Here is a 15,536-nt window from a genome sequence, read left to right as displayed (position 1 = left end):
TATACTATAGACATTTCCTAAGATATTTCAATAAACCTTCTGAGAATTATAGTAGATGTTATCACTTTTTAAGAGATAAACTGAAATTCTGGGAGGTTACAGGATTTGCTCAGGGTGTACGTACTTAGTAAATAAAGTAGCCAGTATACAACTCATGATGATTACAGCCCAGTGTTCATTTTACCATACACCAAAAATCAACTTTGCTTAACAGTCTGTAGAATTTAGACAACAAACTTCCCTTATTCTGTGACTAAATGTCTACTTTTTAAAAAAACTATTCTCAATAGAAATCACAGGTATTAAGAAAAAAGTTAATAAATTTTGACATATGAACACACTATATCATCATTGAAGGACACGTGTGATCAAATATAAATTAAGCCTCCAAATAGAAAATTATTTCCAATGCAATTTCTTCCACTCACACAAATCTCTAACAAATGCCACCCTTTCACAATATTAAAATGGAAGCTTTCAACAAGATCCCTTAGATTTAGGGTAAAAAATAAACTTCTTTACTCAGTACCCTGAATATTACTATTTTCTGCATGCCAATGATTAACAACAATCATAAATTAATACAATTGGTCTATTCATAAATAAGTGCACATTTTATCCCCTTTCTTCTTGGACTTCTGTTCTTGCTTTAGAAAGGGACTTCCCAGGTGGCTCGGTGCTAACAAATCCACCTGCCAGTGCAGGAGACACAGGAGACACGAGTTCAATCCCTGGGTTGGGAAGATCCCCTGGAGGAGGAAATGACAACCCACTCCAGTATTCTTGCTTGGAGAATCCCATGGACAGAGGAGCCTGGTGGGCTACAGTCCATGGGGTCACAGTCAGACACCACTGAGCGACTGAGCATGCATGGACGCCTTAGGAAATGGAAGGCTGTAATAGGCGTCAACTCAAGAAGAGCTGAACTGATAAGAAGCATGAACCCACTTCTGGAAGCAATGGTAAAGAATGCTGTGGTTGATTAGTAATCTGTGCTGTGGACATGGGGAATAAAGGCAGGAGTGCCAGCTATTTGCCATCCCAGGTTAGGGCAGAGACTTTAACACTCAGCACATCCAATTCAACTCTTGATCTCACCACTCACTAACCACGGGACCTTACATACAATAAGTGCTCAATAAATGACTATCAATTATTATGGTCAGAAACAGTAGTTAAGGTGTCAGAATTTGCCTATTCAAGTCTTCTAACTCAGGAAAATGAATTTTCACGTGTTTTAACCTCAAGTAAAGATGTTTCTGCCAACATGCATCACATAAAATCTGTAAATTTTAGAAAATGCAAATCATATACTGTTTCCAATTTTCTTGAAAAATATAATTTTATTTACCAATTTTATCCTTTTCTTCTAAATAAGCATCCATTTCCTTTGGCTGGCTTAGATCAGGTTTGTTTTTATTTGCATCTAATTTTAGCTCTAATAAAATGGATTGGATGCTGTAACACAGTATTTTTCAAAGCATGAGTCACATTCCATTAGGACAGCATGAAATCAATTTAGGGGATTATGATCAACATTGTAAAAAAAAAATGGAATAGAGTAAAATAAAAAACACCAGGGCATGTAAAAAGGTAGGCTTGTTTCATAAAAGTTTGTTTCTAGTATGTGGGGCAGGGGAAAATAGGGAGAATTCCAAATGTGTATTTCTGTGACTATGGATACAGTTATAAAAAGGTATCTAAAAACATACCCCATCCTGCGGATACACACTTTAGCAGTCTAAAAAGAAAGACTTCAGGATCTCTGCATGTGTGCTAAGTCATTTCAGTCGTGTCTGACTCTGCGACCCTATGGACTGTTGCCTGCCAGGCTCCTCTGTCCATGGGATTCCCCAGCCCAGAATACTGGAGTGGGCTGCCATTCCCTCCTCCAGAGGGTCTTCCCCACCCAGAGACTGAACCTGCATTTCCTGCAGATCCTGCATTGCAAGCGGATTCTTCACCACAGAGCCACAGGGGTGTTCCCTCAGAACCTCTACTAGATGCAAAAAAAAAAATACAAATTAAAAAGGTGGAAGAAAAAAGGGCAAATGACTCTTCTTCCCTCAATCAATTCTATCAGTCTTCTTCCACATGCAGTAAGACAATCAACTAATGTCCCCAAGAGAAAGTGACTTCCTCTGAGTAACTCTAAGGTTCATTTTCTGAAGATACAGGCAAAAAAACAAAAAGAGTCATATACTGTGTCAGGAGTCCCCAAGACTCTCCCACGCTGAAAGATTCACCCATGGCTAAGATTTATCTACAGTGACATCCTAAGTTTACACAGCTGGATCCTGTTTCCTTCCATAACTGAAAAAGGAATAACATGTGTACAATGATCCTGCTCAAGGGAGCCCATTGGAAACCCAGCATCCATAGTTTTTATTGGAGGGGATGAGAGGAATGGTCATCCATGCACCCTCTCACTGCGTGGTAGGACAAAAATCTCAGACTCCAAGACGGACAGCAGGTGTCCAGCATAAACCACACTGTTTACACAAACCACGGAGGCACACCAAACCACGCTTATCAGATGGGGAAGGGTGGGTTCAACCCCAAATCCAGGTCCCCAGATGCAGGCAGGCCTTCAGAAAGATAGTGAACTCAGGCCTGCTGTGTTAATTCTTTTCTGCAGATACAAATCCTTTCTCAAGGTCCAACCACACTCCACAGACGAAACTGGCTATTTCTAATATACCCTAACATAGCCCTTCTATACCTTGTAGAAGGGCTTCTTGAGAAGTTGGCACTGTAAATCTAGTAGATTTGAAATATTTCAAGTAGACTGAAAATGACATGGCTTTAGTCAATTTTGTCTGTTCTTAATCAATATTGCTTTCTAATATAAGTGGCAGTTACATCAAATTTCCATTCATATCTCTTACCCAGGACTCCTCGGGCTGCACTGTCTAGAGTCCCTCCATGCCCAATTTTCAAAGTCTGCTTTTTCCTCTTGGTCCATTCTGGAGAAGGCATTCCAGCTTCTTTAAGAGTAATTGGGATTAAAAAAAAAAAAAAAGGTAATTACTTAGAGAAATGAAGTAGAATCTCCATTACTATGGGATGAGGCAGTGTGGATGGAGTACTCAAAACAAATAAAAAGTACTGTACAAACTTAATATATTAAGGTTATAGGAACTGACTCATTTGAAAAGACCCTGATGCTGGGAAAGATTGAAAGCAGGAGAAGAAAGGGACAACAGAGGATGAGATGGCTGGATGGTATCACCAACTCGATGGGCTTGAGTTTGAGTAAGCTCCGGGAGTTGGTGATGGACAGGGAGGCCTGGCGTGCTGCAGTCCATGGGGCCGCAAAGAGTTGGACACGACTGAGTGACTGAACTGATAACAACATTACTGACAAAGAACAGACTTTAAACTATACAGACACTATCTAAATTACAAAGAAATAGTATTCCCAAATTAGCTGTCGAAAACCTAGAACTCATTTTGCAAGGGAAAAAAAATTTTTTTTAACTGAGTAAATATCCACACTAATCCACAAAGATCCAGTAAAGTCCTGGCAGTAGTGGGCTGGTAGATGGAGGATGATGAGAAGAAGTTTTTACACAGGCAGCTAGTTTTAAAAGTCCTCAATTCCACCTCTAAAATCTCTCTTGTTCCCTGGTGTTCTCTGCTGGTCACTCCAGCTACCTAAACATCTGGAGTATATCTCATTCAGGGTTACTTCTGAGAACACTATGTCCCCAAACTATCTGTATATCTGCCCTCCTCTCCTAGTCAAAAGTCACCAATTCCTTAGAGAAGCTAATCTCACCAAAAGGTTACATGGCAAGAAGGTAACAGTTTAAGATGCCACTTATATGCCAAAGCATTTAGATTTTAAATAGAGACCAGGAAAAAAACAAAAGATGCCAGCCTGGCCTATCTCATATTCCTATTGTAAAGAATAAAATGAAATAATGCTACCTGAATGTACTTTAAAAACTCAAAGCTCTATACCAATATGCTGTTATCATCATCATCATGGTATATAACAATATATTGAGAGAATACTAGCTACTGGACTTCAGATGAGAATGGAGAGAGAAGCAGGAAGAGCTGTATTGATCTGTATCCTTCCAAACCCATAAAACTTTCCTTACTTCCCAGGTGACACTAGTGAGAAAGAGCTTGCTTGCCAATGCAGGAGATGTAAAAGGCCAGGGTTTGATCCCTAGGTTGGGAAGATCCACTAGAGAAGGAAATGGCTACCCACTCCAGCATTCTTGCCTGGAGAACCTATGGACAGAGGAGCCTGGTGGGCTACGGTCCGTAGGGGTGCAAAGAGTCCCACACAACTGAAGCGACTGAGCATGCATGCCTTACCACTGACACAGAGAAGATGGGAAACAGAGTACAAGAAACTGAAAAGCAAGGACAGAGCAAGGTAAGGAGAGAAGGCAGAGCAACAGTGGAGAAGCCAGGTGAAAAGGCCAAAAGGATGTGCCGGGCTGTAATCACCACTTAATTACCACCTTAGTGAGTTAGAGGAGAAGGCGATGGCACCCCACTCCAGTACTCTTGCCTGGAAACTCCCATGGATGGAGGAGCCTGGTAGGCTGCAATCCATGGGGTCGCTAAGAGTCGGACACGACTGAGCGACTTCCCTTTGACTTTTCACTTTCATGCATTGGAGAAGGAAATGGCAACCCACTCCAATGTTCTTGCCTGGAGAATCCCAGGGACGGGGGAGCCTGGTGGGCTGCATCTATGGGGTCGCACAGAGTCGGACACGACTGAAGCGACTTAGCAGCAGCAGCAGCAGTCAGTTAGAACTCCGGTGTCTGGAACACGATCCTAATGTTACTCTCTGATTATGACATCACCATGCTTGGAAAGATATGATGATATGCTTTAACATGAACTGTAAGGCTAGGCCTAGACTTCAAACCCTTCACCTTGACCTGTAACCCATTATGACTCTCTCATACTGTACTTATAGAAACATTTTGGGAACTCTTTGTATTTTTAACTTAACAGCGCTCGGAGAATGGAGGCCCTAAAGTTTACTGTCTTCCGTTTGTGCTTTTCCCTTTTTCCAAGTTTGACGATACCTTACCTCTACTATGTTGGAAGCTGGTTCACCCCACTGGCATCAAGGATGAATATTTACTAAGATCTTTTCTAGCTATAAAGTTCTGCTATGTTTTAGGCCTTGAAGGATTCAAAAAGACAGAAGAGCAGAGATTTTAGTGCCAGATGAATCAGTTAAAGGCAAGGAATATTAATAAGGGCCATGACAACTGACTGTGGCCTAAATCAGCAATTGTCAAACCTGGCTGGCATTAGAATGTTGTGTTCTGGAATCTGTATCTTTAAGAGAACCTTCCAGGTAAATTCTGACAACGAGTCAGAATAGCATTTAGAAAGCCCTGGTCTAGCTAACATAAATATCGAATTGGCCAATCACAAGCAATATAGAGATGGAGAATAATCAGAATGTCTACTTCTCAGTGAGTGGTTTCCAGAAGACAGTTCAGCAACAGCACGGAAACAATCAATTTTAACTAAGTTTCAACAAGAAATTTCAGTTCCTGGAGACCGATTAACCAGAAAGCCAGGCTATGGCTTTAATCCTATGAGAAATCCTATGAGAAACCCATCTGAAAGAAAGAACAGAAATTATTACTTTGAGGAACAAAAAAGCCATAGCTTAGCTAACAAATAAGGCCAAAGGAAAGCAATTCTATGACGGAATCAACTCCATGACGACACCACAAAGCTTGTCCCTGATGTAATTACCTCCTTCAACATCCTTACAGATAACAAAGTATAATGAAAGTATTAACAAAAGAATGAGCAGATATAACACAGGTATTAAATATCTTCAGGAATTTACCAACTAACATCTGAACCTGTAATGTGTCAGTTTTAATTAACAAATTCCTACCAGAATACTTTGTTTTTGCAATAAAAAGGGAAGCAGTAACATTTGCCAGGGGACACTATTCAAAGAAGAAATTTCCTGTACTGATTTGATGGAAAAATAAGGAAGGGCCAGACTCTGGAGGGCCTTGAAAAGCTAGTTAAATAGTTTTATCACCAAAGGCTACAGAAATTACTGCTATGAGCTCAGTTAAGGAGGAGTTGGTGTCTTTCAGATCTGGCTTACTGCAGGTGTCAAAAAAACACTAAAAGTTCCTTGATTTCACTGTATGAAACGAACTACTGGATTGACAAACTGAGAGATCCTTTAGAATTTTCTAATATTCTCCCAGTGTATATAAAGAAAGAAACAAACAAAAAGAATGCTCTTAGAAGTGACCAAATTACAGTGTTCAACAAAATGTGGTCCATAGACTGCTTACACCAAAATCATTGGGAGCAACAGTTTAAAGATGGACTTTCCTAAAAACACCCCATACCCTCAGAATCACTATCTCTGAAAGGGTAAGGATTAGAATCTGTATCTGTGCAAGGGACTTTAAATAATTCTTATGTCCACTCTGTGAAAAACAGTGTTAAGACTTGGTTAAGTAATATCTACATTTCCAACATATTTTTAAGAAAGCAGCTTTGGAGTGTAGAGAGCCAGTGATTCATTTGGGTACAGTTCACTTATGTGAGCCAAACAAAAGGTTTCTGAGGGATTAGATTACAGAAAATTGGTCTGCATGCCCAAGAGCAGAAGTTTATTTGTGGGTGTGTAGGTTTTGTTTTTTGTGTTTTTTTTTTTTTCCCTTGAGAACGACAACTGCCAACTAGACTACAGGAGTTCACGTTAGGACAAGTCCTAGCCGGAGATGCTCCAGATTTCTGTCCAGAGTTTACACAGTGGTCGTTCTCCCTTTCCCTTCCTTTTATCACTTGAGCCTTGAAAGGGCAAAAAGCCTAGCATGCTCCGTGCAGCTTCCGCTCTCACGGCGACCGCATGGCCTCCGCCTGGTCCCCACCCGGCTGCAGTACCTGCCAGCAGCTTCTCCTTCAGCCGATTCAGCAACTCGGCTGAAGTGGGCCCTTTGGGCTTGTGCACAGCGAACACGCCGCTCAGGGACAACAGCTTAGTAGCCAACGCGGGCTTGGAGACCCTGGCTTCGGATCCGGTCCTGGCCGCGGCCGCAACCGCCGCGGCTGCAGCCATCGCTGAGGATGTGGCGGCCGTTGCTGCAGCTGTCCCTGCACTTTCGGGGACTGGGGCTGGGTCTGCTTTCAGAAAGGACGACAACACCACCGCCGCCGCCGCCTCAGCAGCTGCCATGCTTTTGTAGTCCAGACCGGTTTTTTATCTTGGAGTCGCACGCTAATGACGTAACAAGGAGCGCGCCCGACATCCCTCCTGCCTTTCCCTTGCTTCGAAGTTACCCGGGTGGGTGGAATCGCAAGGGCTTGCGGGAGTTGTAGTCTTTGGTTTTCTCGTGCTGGCTGAGAGTCTCTGACCCTTCTGAGGGCTCTGATGGAGTAGTTTTTCTTCTATCATCCTGTTTGCTTGTTAAGTAGGGTTAATTCGGTGCCGCACGTGTAATTCACAGTTTCCGAACCCAAACACCAAGGCTGTGTAGATTTTCGGCGAGAAATATCTTCACATCTCTCCCCCATCCCTTTTAAGAATTAAGTAGACCCAGCATCCAAGAACAGAAAGTTCAGTTCAGTTCAGTCGCTCAGTCGTGTCCGGCTCTTTGCGACCCCATGAATCGCAGCACGCCAGGCCTCCCTGTCCATCACCAACTCCCGGAGTTCACTCAGATTCACATCCATCAAGTCGGTGATGCCATCCAGCCATCTCATCCTCTGTAGTCCCCTTCTCCTCCTGCCCCCAATCCCTCCCAGCATCAGAGTCTTTTCCAATGAGGCAGCTCTTCGCATGAGGTGGCCAAAGTACTGGAGTTTCAGCTTTAGCATCATTCCTTGCAAAGAAATCCCAGGGCTGATCTCCTTCAGAACGGACTGGTTGGATCTCCTTGCAGTCCAGGGGACTCTCAAGAGTCTTATTCAACACCACAGATCAAAAGTATCAATTCTTCGGCGCTCAGCCTTCTTCACAGTCCAACTCTCACATCCATACATGACCACAGGAAAAACCATAGCCTTTAATGGACGAACCTTTGTTGGCAAAGTAATGTCTCTGCTTTTCAATATGCTACCTAGGTTGGTCATAACTTTCCTTCCAAGGAGTAAGCATCTTTTAATTTCATGTGATTTTGGAGTCCAAAAAAATAAAGTCTGACACTGTTTCCACTGTTTCCCCATCTATTTCCCATGAAGTGATGGGACCGGATGCCATTATCTTCGTTTTCTGAAGGTTGAGCTTTAAGCTAACTTTTTCACTCTCCACTTTCACTTTCATCAAGAGGCTTTTTAGTTCCTCTTTGCTTTCTGCCATAAGACTGGAAAATTCTGAAAGAGATTGGGAATACCAGACCACCTGACCTGCCTCTTGAGAAATCTGTATGCAGGTCAGGAAACAACAGTTAGAACTGGACATGGAACAATAAACTGGTTCCAAATAGGAAAAGGAGTACGTCAAGGCTGTATATTGTGACCCTGCTTATTTAACTTAAATGCAGAGTACATCATGAGAAACGCTGGACTGGAAGAAACACAAGCTGGAATCAAGATTACCAGGAGAAATATCAATAACCTCAGATATGCAGATGACACCACCCTTATGGCAGAAAGTGAAGAGGAACTAAAAAGCAAATTTACTAATAAAATGCTGACTTCTGCTGCAGCTTGTGAAGAACTACGGTTCCCATGGTTGACTGCTTTATTCAATGTATTGTGCGCTTGGATTCATGATTCAGAATTAAAATACACCTAAACGTAAGCTCTATTAGAGCAAAGAATCTGTTTTACCTAGTTCACTGTTGTATTTCAGTGCCTCACACGGAGTAGGCACTTAAATATTTGGGAACACGTAAATGGATACGAATTCTTCGAATTCCTAGAAGAAACCTGTAGGCCAAGCCAGTGCTAAATCTTGTGGGCTTATTTTGATGCCCTTCATGCAGGCCTTTCCACCCCTTAAATCCTGCAACTCACATGCAATTCTTAAGAATTCTAAGACATTTAATAGTAATTCTTCTATGGATTGCATTCTTTAGTAACACATTGCTTAGGCATTATTGCAGTTCATAAAATTAAACTTTTCCTTTTGATTTGAGACCTATCGAAGTTATTCACTCCCAAACAAGATTCAAGAACACTGTTCTGATCCTGGTAGAAGGCAAAATGAAGAAAAATTCTTCATTTTTACTTCCCCAGATACATTAAATGGTATTATGAGTATTGTGAGACAGACGAAGTTTGTGTTCACTGTTCTTAGAAAATTCCTTACAATCACCCTTTGTCTGCATCATCTTTTTTCCCATTAGTGTCTAGAATCCTAATGATGCCTCTTAGCTACTCAGAATCACCCATTATGGGATCCCATTTGAATTTGCCCCATTCCTTAAAGAACAGGAAAAAAAATGTTTTAAATACAATAGTTATTTCTTCCTATATTTCCAACCCTCCCCTGCTTCAGTCAGATCACCAGACCCTCAGTAAATCTTTGGAGTGCCCAACAATGTAACCTAGCCACACAACTGTACACTTTTAAATGGTTAAATGGGAGATTTTATGATATATATTATACCAGAAAAAGAAAGGAGGAAAAAAAAACCAGTATCTGAAGAGGGGTGGAGAAAGAAGGAGAGTTTTCGTAGGGTGGAAAGCTGAAATTCCTTGAAGGAATTTACTTACTCTTGTGGTCTATTATAAAAACCTAAGCTAAATGAAAACATTGTACGCAGTCTACTTTGGATGCCAGAAGAAAAAAGAATTGTTTTGAAAATCAGAAGAGAGAAACTGAGATTGACAGGTCCATAATTAGTGAACATCTGAGCCTCCTTCAGGATGTTCCTTTTTTCAGGAAGGTGGCTCGACTTCAGATGAGATGACTGCACCCTAGGGAGCAAAGCATCCTTCGACCTTTGGAAGGTTTCTATGCTCTCTTCTTGGCATAGAAGCAGAGAGGCAGGGACTTTAAGAGAAGATATAGAGCAGGCTTGTACAACGATGACGTGGAGATTAGAGAGCCTATACCTGTCAGTAAGCTTCTCTAACTCTGTTGTGACTCTAGGATTGGGGGAGTGGAGGGAGGTCATAACTGGGGGTGAAAAATAACACTTTCATTTGAATTTTCCATAGGCCCAGTGCAGGATCAGAGGTAATTTGATTCAAAGAAAACAAAGAAATAAGTATTTCTTGTACATTTTATTTCCTGGACACTAGGGAACAGGAGAGGGCTTCCCAGGTGGCGCTAGTGGTAAAGAACCTGCCTATCAGTGCCAGAGTCCTAAGAGATGCAGGTTTGGTCCCTGGGTCAGGAAGACACCCTGGAGAAGGGCATGGCAACCCACTCCAGTATTCTTGCCTGGAGAATCCTATGACAGAGGAGCGTGGTGGGCTCCAGTCCATGGGGTCGCACAGAGTTACACACGACTGAAGTGACTTTGTATATGCAGGGAACAGGATAATTAATTCAACTCTGTATCACATCTTCATTCTTGTCGTCAGAAGCACCAACTTCTAATTTTCTGAAGTAACCAGCGTCTCCCACTTTGGGTGAGCATTGCATTTATAAGTTATCCTAATATATGTGTGAGTTAGGATTCTTTGGTTGAGAGTGACCAAAACTGATTCATTTCAGCTTGGAATTTATCAGAAGGATTTGTTTTGGAAAAGTTTATCAGAAGTCTACAGACTATTATGCAGAACCTTGAAGGTTCTTTTTGTCCCTCTCTCCCCTCATTCTCTTTTCATGATACTCTCTTGTATCTTTTTCGTTCTTCTCTTTTGCCAACCTAGACAGCATATTAAAAAGCAGAGACATTACTTTGCCAACAAAGATCCATCTAGTCGAGGCTATGGTTTTTCCAGTGGTCATGTATGGATGTGAGAGTTGGACTATAAAGAAAGCTGAGCACCAAAGAATTGATGCTTTTGAACTGTGGTGTTGGAAAAGACTCTTGAGCATCCCTTGGACTACAAGGAGATCCAACCAGTCCATTCTGAAGGAGATCAGTCCTGGGTGTTCATTGGAAGGACTGATGCTGAAGCTGAAACTCTAATACTTTAGCCACCTGATGCGAAGAGCTGATTCATTGGAAAAGACCCTGATGCTGGGAAAGATTGAGGGCAGGAAGAGAAGGAGATGACAGAGGATGAGATGGTTGGATGGCATCACCGACTCAATGGACATGGGTCTGGGTGGACTCCAGGAGTTGGTGATGGGCAGGGAGGCCTGGCGTGCTGTGGTTCATGGGGTCGCAAAGAGTCGGACACGACTGAGCGACTGAACTAAACTGAACTTTTGCTTCTACCAGACTTTTCCCCCCTACTCCTTACTCTACATTCTTGGTTCAGACCATCCTGTTCTGATCCAGTTCCAAAAATACCCTGGATGAAGCCACTTCTGGCCACCTACCAAACATAGCACTTCACTGATTTCATTCCTCAACTCCAGCACTTTCCTTGCTTCTTTTCCTGCTTGCTTTTTCTCCATAGCATGTTTTATCTGACATACCAAATATTTACTTATTTTGCTTACTGTCTTATTTCCTCCATCAGAACGTAAGCTCTGTGAGAAATGTTTGTATGTTTTAGTCATTGCTCTATCTCCAGGACATGAGCTAGTGTCAGATGTAGCACTCAATAAATAGTAGTTGAAGAAAAGAATGAATAAACATTACAGCTTCAGCAGAAACCATGTAGATAGAGGAAAATTAGCACAAGTTTCCAGAAAAGTAGAGTGCTAGAGACAAAAATTTGTATATTCCCACTGCAGCTTATCTCATGTGGCTTCAATTTTTCAATCTCCATTTTATATGTGTGGAACTGAAGCAAAAAAAAATAAGATTACCTAATGCTATATAAAACTTCAACTTTCTCGACAAGCTTCCATGCTGTCCTCACCTACCCATGTGTCTTGAAGGATTGTTAATTAACAGCAATTAAAAATTGACAAGACTTTCAGGTTTTATTCCAAATCTGTCCCTGGCTCTGCTGTGGTTGCATCGCTGGGGCATTTCTCTGGTTCTTGCTATAGGCACAGATGCCTGAGAGAGCTATTCTTTACAAAAGTTTCTCCGGTTGTTGGTCAACTGTGCCACTTTCTATAGAGATAGAATCATAGAAAATAGTACCTGATGAGGACTTACAGAGGATATAACCTGAGTCTTTCAGTTTAAAATGTGCTCCTGATACCCAAAAGAGAAAGCTCAAATCTATACCATGGACTTGACAAAAGCGTAGATTTTTAAAGTTTAGAGAAAAGATGGATATGTTTCATTGCCTGAAATTTGAGAGAGCCAGAAACTCTTCAAAAAGAAACCCTTCTGTTTATTGCATCGAGAATTGTCTTAATAGGGAGGAATATGGTAAGATAATTAAAGAAACCAGTAGCACAAGGATCTCTACTGTGAGCTTCAGTAGATAAAAGAAATACATTGTGATTTCTCTAGAGCAGAACTTCTAAGAAAGTTTAAATAAGTATTTTAATTGTTTTAATTTTGACTATACATTTCTTTGTAACTGGGAAAAACATGTAGCAATAAAATATTTTTTAATTAGGCAAAGAATTTTTTTAAAAGGTTAGATAATAAAAGATGAATATGAGAAAGTGCCACAAATATGTAGGAGTAAGGCCAGAAAAGTTTTATTGGGAACAGGAAGAAAATACCACAGACAGGAAAATAAAATGGAACTTTTAAAGAAGATCAAGAAAGATATATTTACTGCTTGAGGCCAATAAATCATAAAGGTCAAGCAAAGCTTCTACTTTGCCTGTCTTCTCTATTGAGGAGAACGATTTTTGGATGAAAATAAAGAGTAAACAGTTGATAGGAGGAGGAGGATGTCCATGGGGGACAGAAAGGTTGGAAGAGGACATCACTGTACTCATTGAAGTTAAATCTCCTAGTCCAGACAGTTGCATCCAGGGGTTGGGGGAGAGGGGAGATATAAGGACTCACAAACAGGATTGCTTAAGAGAACTAACTTTTGTTGAATACCTATGCTTTGTGCTGGTACTTTACATTTTCCTGGAGTTTCTATAGTAACTCTTCAAGTTACGCGTGCAAAGAAAATACAGTGTAGGCTGGCTGCCAGAATTTCACTGCAAAGCAGGTATTATTATTTTACAGATGAGCAAAGTGAAACTAAATGAGGTTAGATAATTTCATTGAGGGTGTATAGCTTGCATAAAGTGAATGGGCCAGGGTCCCCAAGACCAGTCTTACACTGGATTTGCTTGAAGGACCAGCAGAATTCAGAAGAGCTTTAATGCTCATGATTATGGTTTATTATAGCAAAGGATACAGATTAAAATAAGCAAAAAGAAAAAGCACCTGGGATGAAGGCACCAGGAGAAAGCGGGTGTGAGCTTCCAGATGTCCTCACTTAGTGCAGTCCCGAGGACAGCTCTTAACTCTCCCATCAGGGAAACGTGACAATATGTGTCCAGTGTTGCCCATCAGGGAAGCTCATCTGAGACTTGGTACCAGAAGGATCAATTATGTAGGGATACAGTGCTTGTGGGCTTCCCTGGTTAAGAGCTCAGACAGTTAAGAGCCTGACTGCAAGGCAGGAGACAGGGATTCAATCCCTGGGTCAAGAAGATCCCCTGGAGAAGGGAATCAAAACCCACTCCGGTATTCTTGCCTGGAGAATCCCATGGACAGAGGAGCCTGGTGGTTGCTTCACAGTCCTTGGTGTTGCAAAGAGTCGGACATGACTGAGCATCTAACACACACATGCCTCTATGACTAACCTTAGGGGCTCAGTCTCTGGCCTTCCAAAGGCAGTGTAGCCTAAGGTTTCAGGTACAGGGAAGCATCCTTGTCAGGCAAGATACACCAAGGGCTCAGAGGTTATCACCCAGTAGCTTGACAAGGGCTAGTCTTTCCTTTGAATGTGCTGAATTAGCACAATAATTCATCTGACCCACACTCATTAAATCTGACCCACTCATTAAACAACCCTGAGCAGTATTATTGCAAGGTAGACATGAGGAACTGAGGCTCAAAAAGATTAAGCAACTTGTTGAAGTTCCAACAGCTAATAAAAGGCAGTTAGATTTAGTAGAATTCAGGTTTGCCTGACTCCAAAATCCATAATCTTAACCAGTTATCAGTGACCTGTAATCAGAATGGATGCTGCTGCTGCTAAGTTGCTTCAGTCGTGTCCGACTGCACAACCCCATAGACGGCAGCCCACCAGGCTCCCCTGTCCCTGGGATTCTCCAGGCAAGAACACTGGAGTGGGTTGCCATTTCCTTCTCCAATGCATGCAAGTGAAAAGTGAAAGTGAAGTAACTCAGTCGTGTCCTACTCTTAGCGACCCCATGGACTGCAGCCCACCAGGCTCCTCCATCCATGGGATTTTCCAGGCAAGAGTACTGGAGTGGGGTGCCATTGCCTTCTCCGATCAGAATGGATAGCTGAATTCAAATGAATTTTTACAGAGATGAACATTAAGTCCTAGAATATAGATGCCAAAAATCAATTTTCAAGGGCAAGTCATAGAAAACATGATATGGAATCAACCTAAATGAAAAAGTTGGAGGGAGTTCTGTCTACTGTGAGCCTTACACCAGTGCATTATAAACTTTATATGAATATTAAATGGCCACCAGAACAACTAATGTAATCTTGGGAGCAATAACAGAATTAATATGTCTGGAATGAGGGAGGTATTATCGGGCCCTGATAACATGGCAGACTCTAGGTAGTGTTTCATACTCCAAGCCTTTCCCTTTAGCAAAGATCTCTGCCCTCTCCTTCCTTAGTTTTAGTTCAATAACAAGGCAATCTGATAAACTCTTCCTATGAAGGTATGATGTTGAATCAGATACAAGTACTACCTATGTAGGTCAAAATGTTTGAATATCAGCAATTTCAGTCTAATATAAACACCTAATAATAATTTAATGTGTCATTTCTCCAGGGGTATTTGCATTTTAGTATAGAAATCCATGAGACAACATTTCAAATCAAGAGAGGCAGATACTTGTGAACTTGGAAACATTCTGATGCTTGCCAAAGTACACCATACCCAACCTATGTTTTCTTGACAGTTTGTTCCATTAAGCTATACCAATATCTCTTTATGGCCCTGTCAACTCATGTCCATTCAAATAAATTAATGTTCCTATCTCAGCTGACTCATTTGGCAGTAAAACCTAGTTCACATGCCAATGCATTAGCTGGCTCATATGACCTCTCTATCAAAAAAGGCATGTTTTCACAGCAATAAGCAAGAAGGAGCAATATACCCTTTCTTGCCCAATGTAGTAGTTCAATTTAAACAAATGTGAAAAATGTAAAGGGCAAAGGAATGGAAAAGATGAGACAATGCAGAAAGACCTGGGATGATACAGATATCTTACAATGTATAAAATAAGAGTACTTAATGTGTTATGTTTTTAGGTCTATAAAAAGATGATTGTAACTACTTCTGAGCTCTCAGAATTTTCATTCAAAGGGCACAACTGATTCCCTACAATGTATACAATCTTATCAAGGTACATTAAGGACATTTAATAAATTCTC

General features: G+C 41.3%; 1 protein-coding gene across 2 annotated transcripts in view; it reads right to left on the bottom strand.

Annotated features, from left to right (window-relative positions):
- The window catches only part of TRUB1 (TruB pseudouridine synthase family member 1), a 32,807-nt gene extending 25,574 nt beyond the window's left edge, over positions 1-7,233 (bottom strand). For both annotated transcript variants that reach the window (XM_070780900.1, XM_019953177.2), the window contains exons 1-2: positions 6,913-7,233; positions 2,889-2,987 (exon numbers count right to left, since the gene is read on the bottom strand). In XM_070780900.1, the coding sequence (XP_070637001.1) occupies positions 2,889-2,987; positions 6,913-7,204 (391 nt within the window). In that variant the 5' untranslated portion in view covers positions 7,205-7,233. The remainder of the gene's footprint in view (positions 1-2,888; positions 2,988-6,912) is intronic.
- Between the last annotated feature and the right edge of the window lie 8,303 nt (positions 7,234-15,536).

The sequence above is a fragment of the Bos indicus genome, chromosome 26 (genome assembly GCF_029378745.1).
Source record: "Bos indicus isolate NIAB-ARS_2022 breed Sahiwal x Tharparkar chromosome 26, NIAB-ARS_B.indTharparkar_mat_pri_1.0, whole genome shotgun sequence".
NCBI lineage: Eukaryota > Metazoa > Chordata > Mammalia > Artiodactyla > Bovidae > Bos > Bos indicus.
Note: the sequence above shows the minus strand (reverse complement) of the source record. Positions and strands in the feature narration are given on the sequence as shown.